At 41.8% G+C, this 21401-nt stretch overlaps 1 protein-coding gene across 5 annotated transcripts in view; it reads right to left on the bottom strand.

Annotated features, from left to right (window-relative positions):
• Positions 1 to 21115, bottom strand: part of LOC117330299 — a 39732-nt gene extending 18617 nt beyond the window's left edge. For 2 of the 5 annotated variants that reach the window (XR_004533320.1, XM_033888482.1), the window contains exon 1: positions 246 to 548. Coding sequence is in view for 4 of the 5 variants with exons in the window: in XM_033888482.1 (XP_033744373.1) it covers positions 246 to 289 (44 nt within the window). In the remaining variant the exon portion in view is untranslated. Of the gene's footprint in view, positions 1 to 245; positions 549 to 20915 lie in introns of those variants that run through there. The other 3 variants (XM_033888485.1, XM_033888488.1, XM_033888486.1) reach the window with 3 other exon arrangements.
• Between the last annotated feature and the right edge of the window lie 286 nt (positions 21116 to 21401).

Genomic DNA, 21401 nt, shown 5'->3' with positions numbered 1-21401 from the left:
GTATCCATGTCATGTCTGGTGACAGGGATTACATCGAACCAACAATGTTAATACTCAAACCAAATGGTCAACGAGACTTCATCAAGTCTCCCATATCCAATAAAATTGTATAAGGATGAAATGCGTAAATTTACAGTAATCCCTAAAGATGTAAAGCTTCAAAATAAATCCATTTTATTAATTTATAGTGTTCATCTAGTGGTCGTTACGTCATAACATGACAACAAAACTATTATATATCTCACCTGTTCAGCTTTTCGTGTGAAATCCTTGTTGCCTCAATCGCCATTGTATATAGATCTAAAGTCTAACACACCAAACACTCAGTGTAAAACAAGATCTCCGTAAAATACAGGTGTCGATATGAACAGGTTTTAACTCCAAGGTAATGAAAATACCGGAATCACTGTCGGGATCAGAAGGACGCCATCTACGGGTGTCCGGTTTCCGTGGAGGTGTCAGAAAGACGATGACAAGCCTGTTCTGTTAACAACGCGATTACAATGTAATGTTCGAGGCCCGTATGGGAAAATGGTCCACACAAGTAATAATGGTCTATTGGTCTGCTGACAACTAATACACATTAATTCCCAGACATACCAAATACAATCGACGACAAAGGAATCCAAAATACCGACAAAGGCCGAACTGAGTAATAAAAGCGAACCATATATGCTCATAAATGTTTTAGAGCGACCCATACAAACTCATTATAATGGAATACACATAATATAAAATGATAATCGTTTAAGAAAACAGACCTGTCATTGAAATGGTATTTCCTAAATGTACCCCTTTATTAATACTATAATATTTGTGTATTATCGGACCGATCGCGGTACTTCATTACATACACTTTGAATTATAATAAATCAATCCTATTGATTTTAGACTGAGGTGTACAACAGTCTATATGGACAACGGGCGCGACGAGAACAATGGTTGATACCCTACATATTCCTGTAGTCTGTAGAATTGGTGAGCAAGCTCCACCATACGTTATGTATTGTATACATTTCAAAGTCAGCGGAGCCTGCTTCACACTTTGGCACGGAAACAACGTGCAACCCCAAGATCTTGTAAGAGAGATATGTGTAAAGACTGCTATGGTTTTAGATCTATTTGTAATTATTAGTTTCAAACTTATAGAAGATAGTCGTATACATAGGCGGTCGATTTCGTCGGATACAAAATTATGTAACTGTACCTCCCAAAGAACCCTTAACCATACTAAAACTAACTCCCTACTACCCCGTCACAAGACTTAATTTTCATCTCCAATACCCCGTCACAAGACTTAAACTAACTCTCCACTATCCCGACACCAGACTTAAACTAACTCTACACTACTCCGTCACCATACTTAAACTAACTCTCCACTACCCCGTCACCAGACTTAAAATAACCCTCCACTACCCCGTCACCACACTAAAACTAACACTCTCCACTACCCTGTCAACAGACTAAAACTAACTCTCCACTACCCCGTCACAGGACTAAAACTAACACCCCGCTACCCTGTCACCAAACTAAAACTAACTCTCCACTACCCCGTCACCAGACTAAAACTAACTCCCCGCTACCCTGTCACCAAACTAAAACTAACTCTCCACTACCCCGTCACCAGACTAAACTAACTCTCCACTACCCCGTCACAAGGCTTAAACTAACTCTCCACTACCCTGTCACCAGACTAAAACTAACTCTCCACTACCCCGTCACGTGACTAAAACTAACTCCACACTACCCCGTCACAGGACTAAAACTAACTCTCCACTACCCCGTCACCAGACTAAAACTAATTCCCCACTACCCAGTCACCAGACTAAAACTAATTCCCCACTACCCCGTCACAGGACTAAAACTAACTCCCCGCTACCCCGTCACAGGACTAAAACTAACTCTCCACTACCCCGTCACGTGACAAAAACTAACTCCACACTACCCCGTCAACACACTAAAACTAATTCCCCACTACCCCTTCACCAGTCTAAAACTAACTCTCCACTACCCTGTCACCAGACTAAAACTAACTCCCCGCTACCCTGTCACCAGACTAAAACTAACTCTCCACTACCCTGTCACCAGACTAAAACTAACTCTCCATGACCCCGTCACCAGACTAAAACTAACTCTCCACTACCCCGTCACCAGACTAAAACTAACTCTCCACTACCCTGTCACCAGACTAAAACTAACTCTCCACTACCCCGTCACAAGGCTTAAACTAACTCCCCGCTACCCCGTCACCAGACTAAAACTAACTCCCCATGACCCCGCCACAAGCCTGAAACTAACTCTCCACTACCCCGTCACCAGCCTAAAACTAACTCTCCACTACCCCATCCCGTCACCAGACTAAAACTAACTCCCAACTACCCCGTCACCAGACTAAAACTAACTCCCAACTACCCCGTCACCAGACTAAAACTAACTCTCCACTACCCTGTCACCAGACTAAAACTAACTCCCCGCTACCCCGTCACGTGACTAAAACTAACTCCACACTACCCCGTCACAGGACTAAAACTAACTCTCCACTATCCCGTCACCAGACTAAACGTAACTCTCTACTACCCCGTCACAAGGCTTAAACTAACTCTCCACTACCCCGTCACGTGACTAAAACTAACTCCACACTACCCCGTCACCACACTAAAACTAATTCCCCACTACGCAGTCATCAGTCTAAAACTAACTCTCCACTACCCTGTCACCAGACTAAAACTAACTCTCCACTACCCCGTCACCAGACTAAAACTAACTCTCCACTACCCCGTCACAAGGCTTAAACTAACTCCCCGCTACCCCGTCACCAGACTAAAACTAAATCCCCATGACCCCGCCACAAGCCTGAAACTAACTCTCCACTACCCCGTCACCAGCCTAAAACTAACTCTCCACTACCCCACCCCGTCACCAGACTAAAACTAACTCCCAACTACCCCGTCATCAGACTCAAACTAACTCCCCGCTACCCTGTCATCAGACTAAAACTAACTCTCCACTACCCCGTCACCAGACTAAAACTAACTCTCCACTACCCCGTCACAAGGCTTAAACTAACCCCCCGCTACCCCGTCACCAGACTAAAACTAACTCCCCATGACCCCGCCACCAGCCTGAAACTAACTCTCCACTACCCTGTCACCAGACTAAAACTAACTCCTAACTACCCCGTCACCAGACTAAAACCAACTCTCCACTACCCCGTCACCAGACTAAAACTAACCCTCTACTACCCTGTCACCAGACTAAAACTAACTCCCCACTACCCGGTCACCAGACTAAAACTAACTCCCCTCTACCCCGTCACCAGACTAAAACTAACTCCCCATAACCCCGCCACCAGCCTGAAACTAACTCTCCACTACCCCGTCACCAGACTAAAACTAACTCTCCACTACCCCACCCCGTCACCAGACTAAAACTAACTCCCAACTACCCCGTCATCAGACTAAAACTAACTCCCCGCTACCCTGTCACCAAACTAAAACTAACTCTCCACTACCCCACCCCGTCACCAGACTAAAACTAACTCCCCACTTCCCCGTCACCAGACTAAAACTAACTCCCCACTACCCCGTCACGTGACTAAAACTAACTCTCCACTACCCCGTCACCAGATTAAACTTACTCCCCCGCTACCCCGTCACCAGACTAAAACTAACTCCCAACTACCCCGTCATCAGACTAAAACTAACTCCCAACTACCCCGTCATCAGACTAAAACTAACTCCCAACTACCCCGTCATCAGACTAAAACTAACCCTCCACTACCCTGTCACCAGACTAAAACTAACTCCCCGCTACCCTGTCACCAGACTAAACTAACCCTCCATTACCCACTACCCACTTCCCGTCACCAGACTAAAACTAAAATCCCCACTACCCCGTCACGTGACTAAAACTAACCCCGCTACCCCCTCACAAGACTAAAAAATAACTCCCACTACCCGTCCCAGACTCAAATAATTTCCCCCCTACCCCGGCACCAGACTAAAACTAACTCCCCCACTACCCGTCACCAGACTAAAACTAACTCCCCCCTACCCCGTCACAGGACTAAAAGTAACTCTCCACTACCCCGTCACAAGGCTTAAACTAACTCTCCACTACCCCCTCACAGGACTAAAATAACTCTCCACTACCCCTCACCAGACTAACGCAACTCTCCACTACCCCCTCACAAGGCTAAATAACCCCCGCTACCCCGTCACCAGACTAAAACTAAAATCCCCTTTCCCTGTCCCCCAACTAAAACTAACTCCCCGCTACCCTGTCACAGACAAAACTAACCTCCATTACCCCGTCACCAGACTAAAATTAACTACCCACTTCCCCGTCACCAGACTAAAACTAACTCCCCACTACCCCGTCACGTGACTAAAACTAACTCCCCGCTACCCCGTCACAAGACTAAAACTAACTCCCCACTACCCCGTCACCAGACTCAAACTAATTCCCCACTACCCCGTCACCAGACTAAAACTAACTCTCCACTACCCCGTCACCAGACTAAAACTAACTCCCCACTACCCCGTCACAGGACTAAACGTAACTCTCCACTACCCCGTCACAAGGCTTAAACTAACTCTCCACTACCCCGTCACAGGACTAAAACTAACTCTCCACTACCCCGTCACCAGACTAAACGCAACTCTCCACTACCCCGTCACAAGGCTTAAACTAACCCCCCGCTACCCCGTCACCAGACTAAAACTAACTCCCCATGACCCCGCCACCAGCCTGAAACTAACTCTCCACTACCCTGTCACCAGACTAAAACTAACTCCTAACTACCCCGTCACCAGACTAAAACCAACTCTCCACTACCCCGTCACCAGACTAAAACTAACCCTCTACTACCCTGTCACCAGACTAAAACTAACTCCCCACTACCCGGTCACCAGACTAAAACTAACTCCCCTCTACCCCGTCACCAGACTAAAACTAACTCCCCATAACCCCGCCACCAGCCTGAAACTAACTCTCCACTACCCCGTCACCAGACTAAAACTAACTCTCCACTACCCCACCCCGTCACCAGACTAAAACTAACTCTCCACTACCCCACCCCGTCACCAGACTAAAACTAACTCCCAACTACCCCGTCATCAGACTAAAACTAACTCCCCGCTACCCTGTCACCAGACTAGAACTAACTCCCCGCTACCCTGTCACCAAACTAAAACTAACTCTCCACTACCCCACCCCGTCACCAGACTAAAACTAACTCCCCACTTCCCCGTCACCAGACTAAAACTAACTCCCCACTACCCCGTCACGTGACTAAAACTAACTCTCCACTACCCCGTCACCAGATTAAAACTTACTCCCCGCTACCCCGTCATCAGACTAAAACTAACTCCCAACTACCCCGTCATCAGACTAAAACTAACTCCCAACTACCCCGTCATCAGACTAAAACTAACTCCCAACTACCCCGTCATCAGACTAAAACTAACCCTCCACTACCCTGTCACCAGACTAAAACTAACTCCCCGCTACCCTGTCACCAGACTAAAACTAACTCTCCATTACCCCGTCACCAGACTAAAATTAACTACCCACTTCCCCGTCACCAGACTAAAACTAACTCCCCACTACCCCGTCACGTGACTAAAACTAACTCCCCGCTACCCCGTCACAAGACTAAAACTAACTCCCCACTACCCCGTCACCAGACTCAAACTAATTCCCCACTACCCCGTCACCAGACTAAAACTAACTCTCCACTACCCCGTCACCAGACTAAAACTAACTCCCCACTACTCCGTCACAGGACTAAACGTAACTCTCCACTACCCCGTCACAAGGCTTAAACTAACTCTCCACTACCCCGTCACAAGACTTAAACGAACCCTCCACTACCCCGTCACAGGACTAAAACTAACTCTCCACTACCCCGTCACCAGACTAAACGCAACTCTCCACTACCCCGTCACAAGGCTTAAACTAACTCCCCGCTACCCCATAACCAGAGTAAACCTAACTCCACAATACCCCGTCACCAGACTAAAACCAACTCTCCACTACCCCGTCACCAGACTAAAACTAACCCTCTACTACCCTGTCACCAGACTAAAACTAACTCTCCACTACCGGTCACCAGACTAAAACTAACTCTCCATGACCCCGTCACCAGACTTAAACTAACTCCCCGCTACCCCGTCACCAGACTAAAACTAACTCCCCTCTACCCCGTCACCAGACTAAAACTAACTCCCCACTACCCCGTCACGTGACTAAAACTAACTCCCCATGACCCATGCCTGAATTAATTCCCTGCTTTCTAGACTGAAGCTACTACCCTGCTACCTTTCACCATAATAAAAGAATATTCTATCAATGGGTACAAATAAATAAGAGGTCGTTCAGATCCTTCGGAAGTTACAATTGTACATATTCACGCATTCTGTAGCCGTCAGCGGTTGTATAGGAATGTCGGCTGTATGTTTTTACCATACGGTGTCCAACTACAAATGTTAGACAATGCCTTTATAACATTAAGAAATATCACTGCTGTCGCATGAGTCAAGATTAAAAAAAGATTAAAAGGTAGAATATTTTCTGACACATCTTACTTTTTAGATACATGATATAGAAGGTGTAGGGAACACATTTGCCACATCCAATCGTCTACACTGATTTGAACGTAAAACAATCATTAAAAGGTTTTGGACCATGTTTTTTCTTATATCAAAGTTAACAAAATTATTCGTACTGACCAGAAATGGGTTTTATTGTCTCCAGGAAGCTATTTTTTAGCACTTTCTTTAAAGGTATGCATTCCCTATATATTTTCCTTTAACTGTACCACAATGTCAGTTGAGCCCCTCCCTAAGCTTGATCTATCGAATATTTCAGATATATACCACATTTTTAACGCAACTTCACGACTTTGTCAAGGTTTACGATCGAGGCCAAAAACTGACAGACAACTAAACAAAGAACACGAATAAGAATATTAATTAACCCTTTATGATACACAATAGATAGAATGTCAGAGTGGATGTAACGACGCAATTAATTCATGTAATGTAACACGCAATCTCATTGGAAGGCTATCATTTATATTACTATTCGGAACCAATGAGATCGCAGGTTACATGACAGGATATTATTGTCCAGACGATGGTCGAGGTGGACTTGATTCTCGGCGCGAAAAGCAAAAAATCCCAGAGGAGCACGAGAGGAGAATAAGTTTGCTTTGGACTGATGTTTGACCACACCATACCTGATGTTTGACCACACCATACCTGACATGTATACATATCTGTGTTACTAACACTGATATCCGAGACAAATGGTATTTCAGTATTCAAACAGAAACCGTTTTATCAATACTGTAGTTTACAATAGTTGGGTATCGCCAATACCGACTGATCAGCTTATGTTGTGGGTAGGTTTATTGTTATCAAATCCTACATACGTATCAGTAATGTAAATGAAAACAGCGATATTGTCGGCCATTACCGAACAAAGCGATTCTATACGTGTAGTATACTGTCAGTAAATACAACGTTAATACCAAGGCCATATGGTAAACAACCCTGCCAGTCGGGATTGGTATTTACACCAGCTGTAAATGGCATGGTCAGTTACGTCATCATTTAGTTGACGTCATAATGGTAGCCTTGGGTACAACAAGCCCTTTCTGACTGTTCCATTGACTGATGTAGTATACATGATGTTGGGACTATTATTTATTTCTAAATAGGTACTGACTTTGAAGAATTTTTAAAATTTCAATTCCACGTAGAAGTATTTCGAGTGGGCAAATACTCACGATATACTTGTTTTATTACATAATCACTAAAACACGCTTAAAATAACTTTCCTGTAGCCTTAGAAGTCGCCATGACTGTCGTCTGGCAGTGTTGACATCTGAGTGACTTAGGCCACTGGCGTCTGCTTCCGGTTAGTATTGATAGAAAAAATAGGCCCTAACCCTAATATATAGTAGGACTAGGGGCTAATATTTTTTTCTATCAATACTAACCAGAAGCAGACGCCTGTGCTTAGACGCTTGAATGGGTAGGACTACATTCTGTAACGTAATAGGTCTTCAATAGTTCGCACGTGACCGTGCAATAGTTCATGATATACCTAATGCGTATAGTTAAGGAAAATCAAACACATTATGTAATAAATTTATTGATTAGCGACCGTGGTTGTTATATCTGTAACGAATAATCAAATAACAAGGTTGACGACACTGGCTATATGGCGCATTTATCAGTCATAACTAATGGGACCGATTAACAGAACAATCTCCTGTGAAATAGACAAGAATTGGCAACCATTCACCCACCAATCACAGGTCTAATAACCATAAATTGACTACATTTTCTTAAACTTAGGCAACAATTCGCCCATCAATCACATAGCAAAAAGACAAACACTGGCAAAAACTCGCCCACCAATCACAGGTCCAATAGTCAAATACCGACAACCATTCACCCACCAATCACAGGTCAAATGGTCAAACCCTGACAACCATTCGCCCACCAATCACAGGTCTAATAGTCAAATCCTGACAACCATTCACCCAACAATCACAGGTCTAATAGTCAAATCCTGACAACCATTCACCCAACAATCACAGGTCTAATAGTCAAATCCTGACAACCATTCACCCACCAATCACATGTCAAATTATCAAACCCTGACAACCATTCGCCCACCAATCACAGGTCTAATAGTCAAACACCGACAACCATTCGCCCACCAATTACAGGTCTAATAACCATAAATTGACTACATTTTCCTAAACTTAGGCAACCATTCACCCACCAATCACAGGTCTAATAGTCAAACACCGACAACCATTCACCCACCAATCACAGGTCTAATAGTCAAACCCTGACAACCATTCGCCCACCAATCACAGGTCTAATTGTCAAACCCTGACAACCATTCGCCCCCATCCACAGGTCTAATAGTCAAACACTAACAACAATTCGCCCACCAATCACAGGTCTAATATTCAAACACTGGCAGCAATTCTTCCAACAATCTGACCGGTAATCGCAATAGCGAAGCACAGGGACTTGGTATGAATGCCCACCCTACGGTCCATCCATATGTATGATATAGTACCAAATACATACATATATATGGACAGCGGGTTTGGGATTCGTGCCATGTTCCTGTGTGGCGAAGCTTTGGCAAAACAACTACAATGTAGGTCACGGTGGCCGGCCATATAGCTAAACATTAGCAGCAATTGTACAAGCATAGTCACAGGTCAAACAGCACTAGCGACGCGTCACACAAATAGCTTTTCATATCACAGTAACCTGGAAACAGTATGAAACAGTGGCTTCCAACCTATGTCACAGTGATCTAACAGTTAAGCCTTTACACACGTCACAGTGCACGTGCTTCACACAGTGCCATTACCTATCCTTGCTCTTTTTCTTTGCTATTTGTTGAATGATGGGTTCAAGGTCAGTAAACTCCTGGTATATACATCTGTGTGGGAAAATCAAGCAAAAAAGTATACAGGTCTGTACAGGAAAATCAAACAAATCGGTATACAGATCTCCAGGGGGAAATCCAACAATTGGTTGTACCGTTCTGTACAGGGAAATCAAACAAACAAATCGGTTTATCTGTACAGGTAAATCATACAAATCGGTATACAGATCTCCAGGGGGGAAATCCAACATTTGGTTGTACCGTTCTGTACAGGAACATCAAACAAATCGGTATATCTGTACAGGATAATGTCGAGCAATTCGGTACACAAACCTTTTAAGGAAATCAAACACACCGAAAAATAACAATAAATATAGGTACATTCGTACCAAGGTATATTTGTATTGCACAATGAATGTTGATTTGTTTTTCTTATTTAACATCAACAGAATGAAGAAAAATATAACTGGCTTGGTCAACTTGGACAGGCTTTGAATTAGCAGTACCGGCCTTCAGAGAAAAGGTGGATATGTCTCATTGTTAAACATGACAATACTGTAATTGGGCATCTATTGTTATAATCAAATGTCAACATAGGTTAAAAACGGAAACAAGTATCAGTAAAGAATGAACTGTGTAGATCTGGATATACTCAAACCTCGTTGTCTGGAACTCCAATAACTCGAAAGCTCTGCTTAACTCGAAGTTAAAATTCAATTAATTCCAGCAATATCATATACTCGGTGACTACAAATAATTAGGACATCTCGAAGTTTATCATGACACCTCCGACTTTGAGATATCGAGGTTTATCTTAACTTAAATATTCTGTAGTCATAAACTTTATCGTGCGAGAAATTGTTAATGGGTTGTCAACCCTACCACCCCACTTCCTGTAGTACTTCCGGTGGTTTTATGTTGTCCTGAATACACTATTTGAAGTTACATTGGTCAATATTTATTGTGATCAGTCGATTTTGTTTCGTCTAACTGAAACTTACAAGTACATTTTAATCGTACAAGGACAGGATCATTATCCAAATAACGTTTGTTAGATTGTACACAATCATTTAATAGATGTTTTCAATTCAAAGGCATCATTACCGCAATGTTTGCGGATCCTTCAGTGTAAATATTGAGTCAAATTCATAGATAAATGAGATTACAAAACGGCTGCACTCCCGCCGAGTTGTGGTGGAGAGTGGGCGGTCCTCATGTCATAGCTGAATATCTACTCCTTACTGTATTAAAACAGGTCTTATCTAAAGTCTGACATATTATGCAATTCAAGGCACGCACCAGAACTATCGACACAACGTAATGATTAGATTTCAATGAGAAAAGAACCGGATGTCGCCATGCATTGTTACACTTAATTTCCGTTGCGATACCTATGTATAATTAATCAGCAATCGCTTTTATACACTCAATCATATATCATTATTGTAACATATTGAGTTCTATGTATTATAAAGTATGAGAACGTTATAACCCTGGTGACTCTATCTTCATTGAGTTTGAAGGGGAATCCTCGGCCTGATAGGTCTATATCAATGTGAACAAACGTATCCCGATCACGGTCAACATGCTTGTCTTCTTACCCGGGTTATTTTATCGGAATGTCAATAAAACAATTAATGAAGACCTTTCTAAGACCTTATTTTTTTTTTATATCAACGAGGCATTAACTGACCATCCTGATCAGGTAACATATAATTCACGATATTACATTCTCCGTTATTTTGCCTGGCTGAGACAGTTTAACACTAGACCGTGTAGTGAACGGGATCAATTTAATTGTCTTCCTGTTAATATCCCATTACTTGATAGTAACATCTTTGCTGTCTCCACCTGACAATGAACTCATAGCGGGGTTCTGTTTCTGCAAGCGTGATAAACTGGACTTCAGCGATTTTGGTAAGCCTGGCGGTTCCGCTATTGCCAGCACAGTTCTCATTGTGAGAAGGCTTACAACTGACTAAGATTTAATCGATATGTGTAAAAAGACGCATATTCTTCCGCAACACATGACCTTTATCTCGTAATGCTTTTGCATGTAAATCCTTCCAGGTTGCCAAAGACGCATCGAATTTTTCTATTGAATAAAATCTTGAAATGAAATAAAGAACAAAACAAAACAAGTAATTAAAAATGGCGCTTTCAGCTCTCCGTTTGACACAGAGCGCTGAAAAGAGTCATACAAAACATCGACTCCCTCCATTGTCAGAGTAAAGACCGAGAGAGGACATGCTAGTGTGTCTGTTACATGACATTCCAGTAGTATCAGTATAATGGACTTGGAGGGACGTCATGCCAGTGTGTCTGTGACATGACATTCCAGTGTCAGTATAATGAACTTGGAGGGACGTCATGCCAGTGTGTCTGTTACATGACATTCCAGTAGTATCAGTATAATGAACTTGGAGGGACGTCATGCCAGTGTGTCTGTGACATGACATTCCAGTGTCAGTATAATGAACTTGGAGGGATGTCATGCCAGTGTGTATGTGACATGACATTCAAGTAGTATCAGTATAATGAACTTGGAGGGACGTCATGCCAGTGTGTCTGTTACATGACATTCGGGTTTTATAAGTATAATGAACTTGGAGGGACGTCATGCCAGTGTGTCTGTGACATGACATTCCAGTGTCAGTATAATGAACTTGGAGGGACGTCATGTCAGTGTGTCTGTTACATGACATTCCAGTAGTATCAGTATAATGAACTTGGAGGGACGTCATGCCAGTGTGTCTGTGACATGACATTCCAGTAGTATCAGTATAATGAACTTGGAGGGACGTCATGCCAGTGTGTCTGTTACATGACATTCCAGTAGTATCAGTATAATGGACTTGGAGGGACGTCATGCCAGTGTGTCTGTGACATGACATTCCAGTGTCAGTATAATGAACTTGGAGGGACGTCATGCCAGTGTGTCTGTTACATGACATTCCAGTAGTATCAGTATAATGAACTTGGAGGGACGTCATGCCAGTGTGTCTGTGACATGACATTCCAGTGTCAGTATAATGAACTTGGAGGGACGTCATGCCAGTGTGTATGTGACATGACATTCAAGTAGTATCAGTATAATGAACTTGGAGGGACGTCATGCCAGTGTGTCTGTTACATGACATTCGGGTTTTATAAGTATAATGAACTTGGAGGGACGTCATGCCAGTGTGTCTGTGACATGACATTCCAGTAGTATCAGTATAATGAACTTGGAGGGACGTCATGCCAGTGTGTCTGTGACATGACATTCCAGTAGTATCAGTATAATGAACTTGGAGGGACGTCATGCTAGTGTGTCTGTGACATGACATTCCAGTAGTATCAGTATAATGGACTTGGAGGGACGTCATGCCAGTGTGTCTGTGACATGACATTCCAGTGTCAGTATAATGAACTTGGAGGGACGTCATGTCAGTGTGTATGTGACATGACATTCCAGTAGTATCAGTATAATGAACTTGGAGGGACGTCATGTCAGTGTGTATGTGACATGACATTCCAGTAGTATCAGTATAATGAACTTGGAGGGACGTCATGCCAGTGTGTCTGTGACATGACATTCCAGTAGTATCAGTATAATGAACTTGGAGGGACGTCATGCCAGTGTGTCTGTGACATGACATTCCAGTAGTATCAGTATAATGAACTTGGAGGGACGTCATGCCAGTGTGTCTGTGACATGACATTCCAGTAGTATCAGTATAATGAACTTGGAGGGACGTCATGCCAGTGTGTCTGTTACATGACATTCCAGTAGTCAGTATAATGAACTTGGAGGGACGTCATGCCAGTGTGTCTGTGACATGACATTCCAGTAGTATCAGTATAATGAACTTGGAGGGACGTCATGCTAGTGTGTCTGTGACATGACATTCCAGTGTCAGTATAATGAACTTGGAGGGACGTCATGCCAGTGTGTCTGTGACATGACATTCCAGTAGTATCAGTATAATGAACTTGGAGGGACGTCATGCCAGTGTGTCTGTGACATGACATTCCAGTAGTATCAGTATAATGAACTTGGAGGGACGTCATGCCAGTGTGTCTGTGACATGACATTCCAGTAGTATCAGTATAATGAACTTGGAGGGACGTCATGCCAGTGTGTCTGTGACATGACATTCCAGTAGTATCAGTATAATGAACTTGGAGGGACGTCATGCCAGTGTGTCTGTGACATGACATTCCAGTAGTATCAGTATAATGAACTTGGAGGGACGTCATGCCAGTGTGTCTGTGACATGACATTCCAGTGTCAGTATAATGAACTTGGAGGGACGTCATGCCAGTGTGTCTGTGACATGACATTCCAGTAGTATCAGTATAATGGACTTGGAGGGACGTCATGCCAGTGTGTCTGTGACATGACATTCCAGTGTCAGTATAATGACTTGGAGGGACGTCATGCCAGTGTGTCTGTGACATGACATTCGGGTAGTATCAGTATAATGAACTTGGAGGGACGTCATGCCAGTGTGTCTGTGACATGACATTCCAGTAGTATCAGTATAATGAACTTGGAGGGACGTCATGCTAGTGTGTCTGTGACATGACATTCAGGTAGTATCAGTATAATGAACTTGGAGGGACGTCATGCTAGTGTGTCTGTGACATGACATTCCAGGTAGTATCAGTATAATGAACTTGGAGGGACGTCATGCTAGTGTGTCTGTGACATGACATTCCAGTAGTATCAGTATAATGGACTTGGAGGGACGTCATGCCAGTGTGTCTGTTACATGACATTCCAGTAGTATCAGTATAATGGACTTGGAGGGACGTCATGCTAGTGTGTCTGTGACATGACATTCCAGTGTCAGTATAATGAACTTGGAGGGACGTCATGCCAGTGTGTCTGTGACATGACATTCCAGTGTCAGTATAATGAACTTGGAGGGACGTCATGCCAGTGTGTCTGTTACATGACATTCAGGTAGTATCAGTATAATGAACTTGGAGGGACGTCATGCTAGTGTGTCTGTTACATGACATTCCAGTAGTATCAGTATAATGGACTTGGAGGGACGTCATGCCAGTGTGTCTGTTACATGACATTCCAGTAGTATCAGTATAATGAACTTGGAGGGACGTCATGCTAGTGTGTCTGTGACATGACATTCCAGTAGTATCAGTATAATGAACTTGGAGGGACGTCATGCCAGTGTGTCTGTGACATGACATTCCAGTAGTATCAGTATAATGGACTTGGAGGGACGTCATGCCAGTGTGTCTGTTACATGACATTCCAGTGTCAGTATAATGAACTTGGAGGGACGTCATGCTAGTGTGTCTGTGACATGACATTCCAGTAGTATCAGTATAATGAACTTGGAGGGACGTCATGCTAGTGTGTCTGTTACATGACATTCCAGTAGTATCAGTATAATGGACTTGGAGGGACGTCATGCCAGTGTGTCTGTTACATGACATTCCAGTAGTATCAGTATAATGAACTTGGAGGGACGTCATGCCAGTGTGTCTGTTACATGACATTCCAGTAGTATCAGTATAATGGACTTGGAGGGACGTCATGCCAGTGTGTCTGTGACATGACATTCCAGTAGTATCAGTATAATGAACTTGGAGGGACGTCATGCTAGTGTGTCTGTGACATGACATTCCAGTAGTATCAGTATAATGAACTTGGAGGGACGTCATGCCAGTGTGTCTGTGACATGACATTCCAGTAGTATCAGTATAATGAACTTGGAGGGACGTCATGCCAGTGTGTCTGTGACATGACATTCGGGTAGTATCAGTATTATGAACTTGGAGGGACGTCATGCCAGTGTGTCTGTTACATGACATTCGGGTAGTATCAGTATTATGAACTTGGAGGGACGTCATGCTAGTGTGTCTGTGACATGACATTTCAGTTTCAGTGTAATTGATTTAGATAGACATAATGCCATATCGTGCCAGTTTGTTTTTACCTGGAATTCAGTGAAGTGGCATTATAACGCGGCTCTTAACCTGGCTGTATTGAAGAAGACGGCGTTATCAAATAATCATCTTAAGTGTTAATAGGGCATTAGATGATTACACCAACAACATAATGCTCCTTTCTAAGTATTCGCTCGAAGACAAGGCTTTCTCAACCGAAGGTTTGGGATTCCTATGTCGTAAACATGTAATGATAAAAACAATTTTCGCAGACTTCGCAGGAATGCTCCACCCATGTTCCCTATACATACACAGTATATGCTTCTAGGGTGGGGGATCATGCCAAGTCCCTGTGAGTGCCCCATTCCCATTACGTACAGTATGCAATGTGTGACGTGGATAGGTGATTTAACATTAAGCTTTGTTGTTGTATTACATCACGTGTCTACTAAGGCTAAACAAATAAATCACTTTTCGTAGATATTACATATACATTTATGTAATACTAAAACAGATTTAGTAACGGTCAAGCCATTAGTGAAGACGTACCTGTTGACCAGTCGCCTAGGTTTATGGTGGCCGAAGTGATTGCTTAGAGTGGAGTTAAAAGCCACTTTGAATGTATCGTACATTTAATGAATCAACAATTTACACACAAATATACATCAAACTGACCCTCGTTGATATATATACACCGGTATGTGGTCTTTATATCTGATGTGAAACCTTCAATTGCTTCTTCACCGTTCTACTTTAGTCACCCAGTCTCTTCTCCTTTAATATCTACCATACCTCTACCGATACTATATCATACCTCTACCGATACTATATCTACCATACCTCTACCGATACTATAACATACCTCTACCGATACTATATCATACCTCTACCGATACTATATCATACCTCTACCATTACTATATCATACCTCTACCGATACTATATCATACCTCTACCGATACTATATCATACCTCTACCGATACTATATCTACCATACCTCTACCGATACTATATCATACCTCTACCGATACTATAACATACCTCTACCGTTACTATAACATACCTCTACCGATACTATATCATACCTCTACCGATACTATATCATACCTCTACCGATACGATATCATACCTCTACCATTACTATATCATACCACTACCGATACTATAACATACCTCTACCGATACTATATCATACCTCTACCGATACTGTATCATACCTCTACCGATACTATATCATACCTCTACCGATACTATATCATACCTCTACCGATACTATATCTACCATACCTCTACCGATACTATAGCATACCTCTACCGATACTATAACATACCTCTACCGATACTATATCATACCTCTACCGATACTATATCATACCACTACCGATACTATAACATACCTCTACCGTTACTATAACATACCTCTACCGATACTATATCATACCTCTACCATTACTATATCTACCATACCACTACCGATACTATATCATACCTCTACCGATACTGTATCATACCTCTACCGATACTATATCATACCTCTACCGATACTATATCATACCTCTACCGATACTATATCATACCTCTACCGATACTATATCATACCTCTACCGATACTATAACATACCTCTACCATTACTATATCATACCTCTACCGATACTATATCATACCTCTACCGATACTATAACATACCTCTATCGATACTATACCATACCTCTACCGATACTATATCTACCATACCTCTACCATTACTATATCATACCTCTACCGATACTATATCATACCTCTACCATTACTATATCATACCTCTACCGATACTATATCTACCATACCTCTACCATTACTATATCATACCTCTACCGATACTATATCATACCTCTACCGATACTATATCTACCATACCTCTACCGATACTATAACATACCTCTACCGATACTATAACATACCTCTACCATTACTATAACATACCTCTACCGATACTATATCATACCTCTACCGATACTATATCATACCTCTACCATTACTATATCATACCTCTACCATTACTATATCATACCTCTACCATTACTATATCATACCTCTACCGATACTATATCATACCTCTACCATTACTATAACATACCTCTACCGATACTATAACATACCTCTACCGATACTATATCATACCTCTACCGATACTATATCATACCTCTACCATTACTATATCATACCTCTACCGATACTATAACATACCTCTGCCGATACTATATCATACCTCTACCGATACTATATCTACCATACCTCTACCGATACTATAACATACCTCTACCGATACTATATCATACCTCTACCATTACTATATCTACCATACCTCTACCATTACTATATCATACCTCTACCGATACTATATCATACCTCTACCATTACTATATCATACCTCTACCGATACTATAACATACCTCTGCCGATACTATATCATACCTCTACCATTACTATATCTACCATACCTCTACCGATACTATAACATACCTCTACCATTACTATATCATACCTCTACCGATACTATATCATACCTCTACCGATACTATATCATACCTCTACCGATACTATATCATACCACTACCGATACTATAACATACCTCTACCGATACTATAACATACCTCTACCGATACTATATCTACCATACCTCTACCATTACTATATCATACCTCTACCGATACTATATCATACCTCTACCGATACTATATCTACCATACCTCTACCGATACTATAACATACCTATACCGATACTATATCATACCTCTACCATTACTATATCATACCTCTACCGATACGATATCATACCTCTACCGATACTATATCATACCTCTACCATTACTATATCTACCATACCTCTACCGATACTATAACATACCTCTACCGATACTATAACATACCTCTACCATTACTATATCTACCATACATCTACCGATACCATATCATACCTCTACCGATACTATATCATACCTCTACCGATACTATATCATACCTCTACCGATACTATATCATACCTCTACCGATACTATATCATACCTCTACCGATACTATATCATACCTCTACCGATACTATATCATACCTCTACCGATACTATATCATACCTCTACCGATACTATAACATACCTCTACCGATACTATAACATACCTCTACCGATACTCTAACATACCTCTACCGATACTATATCATAACTCTACCGATACTATATCATACCTCTACCGATACTATAACATACCTCTACCGATACTATATCATACCTCTACCGATACTATATCATACCTCTACCGATACTATATCATACCTCTGCCGATACTATATCATACCTCTACCGATACTGTAACATACCTCTACCGTTACTATATCATACCTCTACCGATACTATAACATACCTCTACCGATACTATATCATACCTCTACCGATGCTATAACATACCTCTACCGATACTATATCATACCTCTACCGTTACTATACCATACCTCTACCGATGCTATAACATACCTCTACCATTACTATATATATCATACCTCTACCATTACTATATCATACCTCTACCGATACTATAACATACCTCTACCGATACTCTAACATACCTCTACCGATACTATATCATACCTCTACCGATACGATATCATACCTCTACCATTACTATATCATACCACTACCGATACTATAACATACCTCTACCGATACTATAACATACCTCTACCGATACTATAACATACCTCTACTGATACTATATCATACCTCTACCGATACTATAACATACCTCTACCGATACTATATCATACCTCTGCCGATACTATAACATACCTCTACCGATACTATATCATACCTCTGCCGATACTATATCATACCTCTACCGATACTATATCATACCACTACCGATACTATAACATACCTCTACCGATACTATAACATACCTCTACCGATACTATATCATACCTCTACCGATACTATAACATACCTCTACCGATACTATATCATACCTCTACCGTTACTATAACATACCTCTACCGATACTATATCATACCTCTACCATTACTATATCTACCATACCACTACCGATACTATATCATACCTCTACCGATACTGTATCATACCTCTACCGATACTATATCATACCTCTACCGATACTATATCATACCTCTACCGATACTGTCGTGACCTAGATTTGTGTGACGTGTGTTGTCGTGACCTAGATTTGTGTGACGTGTGTTGTCATGACCTAGAATTGTGTGGCGTGTGTTGTCGTGACCATGATTTGTGTGGCGTGTGTTGTCATGACCTAGATTTGTGTGGCGTGTGTTGTTGTGACCTAGATTTGTGTGACGGATGTTGTCGTGACCTTGATTTGTGTGACGTGTGTTGTCGTGACCTAGATTTGTGTGGCGTGTGTTGTCGTGACCTAGATTTGTGTGGCGTGTGTTGTCATGACCTAGATTTGTGTGACGTGTGTTGTCGTGACCTAGATTTGTGTGACGTGTGTTGTCGTGACCTAGATTTGTGTGACGTGTGTTGTCGTAACTGGTCTTATTCTCTTAGCCAAAACGTTTCTATGCTAATCTAAATTTTGTTCATTTTTACACTAGTTTTTTTTTTTAATATTTTCAAGTAACATCATTGTTTCGTTATTATGTTGGTATTCTTTGTTGTTGCTGTAATAGTACAGCACGAGCAGCAATGCACCTGCAGTAAGACATCCATTCGAGAGACAACCACCTATTACAGTATTGCAAGATACCTAAAACAAGTCACCTTCCCTGATCAAACTCGCCAGGACTGGTTTAACGCCGACACATAACCCTTCACAACGCTGCTGTAAGACGCAATGTCCAAAGGCCTAACCGTTCACCAAAATGCAAAATCTTCCAAAGGCATAAATCGTCAAAATAATGACATTCCCTGCGTATAACCCTCCATTATATTGTAAGAAGCATTCCTATGGTGGCTGATTACGACAATATTGTGTTGACGTGTTATCGCTTTGACGCGTTCTCAAACCGCGACAACACGAGAAGGCTGTCATCAGCTACGATACATTTCAGAGTGAAAACGTCATAATAATGCAAGGCAAACCCGAGTCATACAACATCACAATGTATATATATATTGAAATACAATTCTCGAAGTATAAGCCTTCACCTAAGGCGTTATTACGCCCCATAATATTGTCACAATTATGAAATCACTAAATTTAAGATATTGCAAGACAATTTCCCGGGGAAAACCTTCACAATATTACCGTGGCACAATCCTTTATACTGCTGCAAAATACTTTCGTGAACCTTGTCTGTTTACAATAGTGCACAACATTTCCAACCGACAAGGTTATTTCCCAGAGCCACTTCAAAACACGTATAGTTACTGACCGAGACGATTTATCATCAATATAGTAGCAGTTCAGCAACATGGAGCACGATTCCGTGTTACCACCATCTAGGACGTTGATGTTACCTGTAATTAAGTGTAGAACATCTGGGACGTTGGTGTTACCTGTAATTAAGTGCAGAACACCTGGGATGTTGATGTTCCTACCTGCAATTTACCGAGACGCTGACACGGAGACGGATACTTACTCGGACCCCTCCGACCGGGGACGGATCATGTCCATGTTGTCTGTCTATCGAGGTCCAGTTATACCGTATTGTCTGCGTATAAGTCCGATCACTTCTACACAGTTTTCAATTAGTACCAGTTTTCATAAATATAACATTAGGGATATATACGGCACTCGACAAAGCCAATACTACAGGTAAGGCCTTAATACGGCTCTAAGTTGCCAGGCGACACCTGCTGGCTTACAGTATTAATCACACACCTTGTTCATTTGCCAAAGAAGGGGAAAGCTGAAAAGTTTTGATTTAAATGTTACTCCATAGAGGAAATGAAATTTACTTGTTCATTTATATCTTAAAACGATTCAATGTAAAGTTAAATTTCAAAAGCAACGACATTTAAAAGTTAAATTGTAAACGAGGTTACGTTGTATTGATATCAATAAAGACGTTTTAAAATCCGATCGATACCCTAGACGTTGAAGGGTGGTTAGAATGGCAATGAAA

Source organism: Pecten maximus, chromosome 7, assembly GCF_902652985.1.
Source record: "Pecten maximus chromosome 7, xPecMax1.1, whole genome shotgun sequence".
Classification (NCBI taxonomy): Eukaryota; Metazoa; Mollusca; class Bivalvia; order Pectinida; family Pectinidae; genus Pecten; species Pecten maximus.
This window is presented reverse-complemented; position numbering and strand designations above follow the sequence as displayed.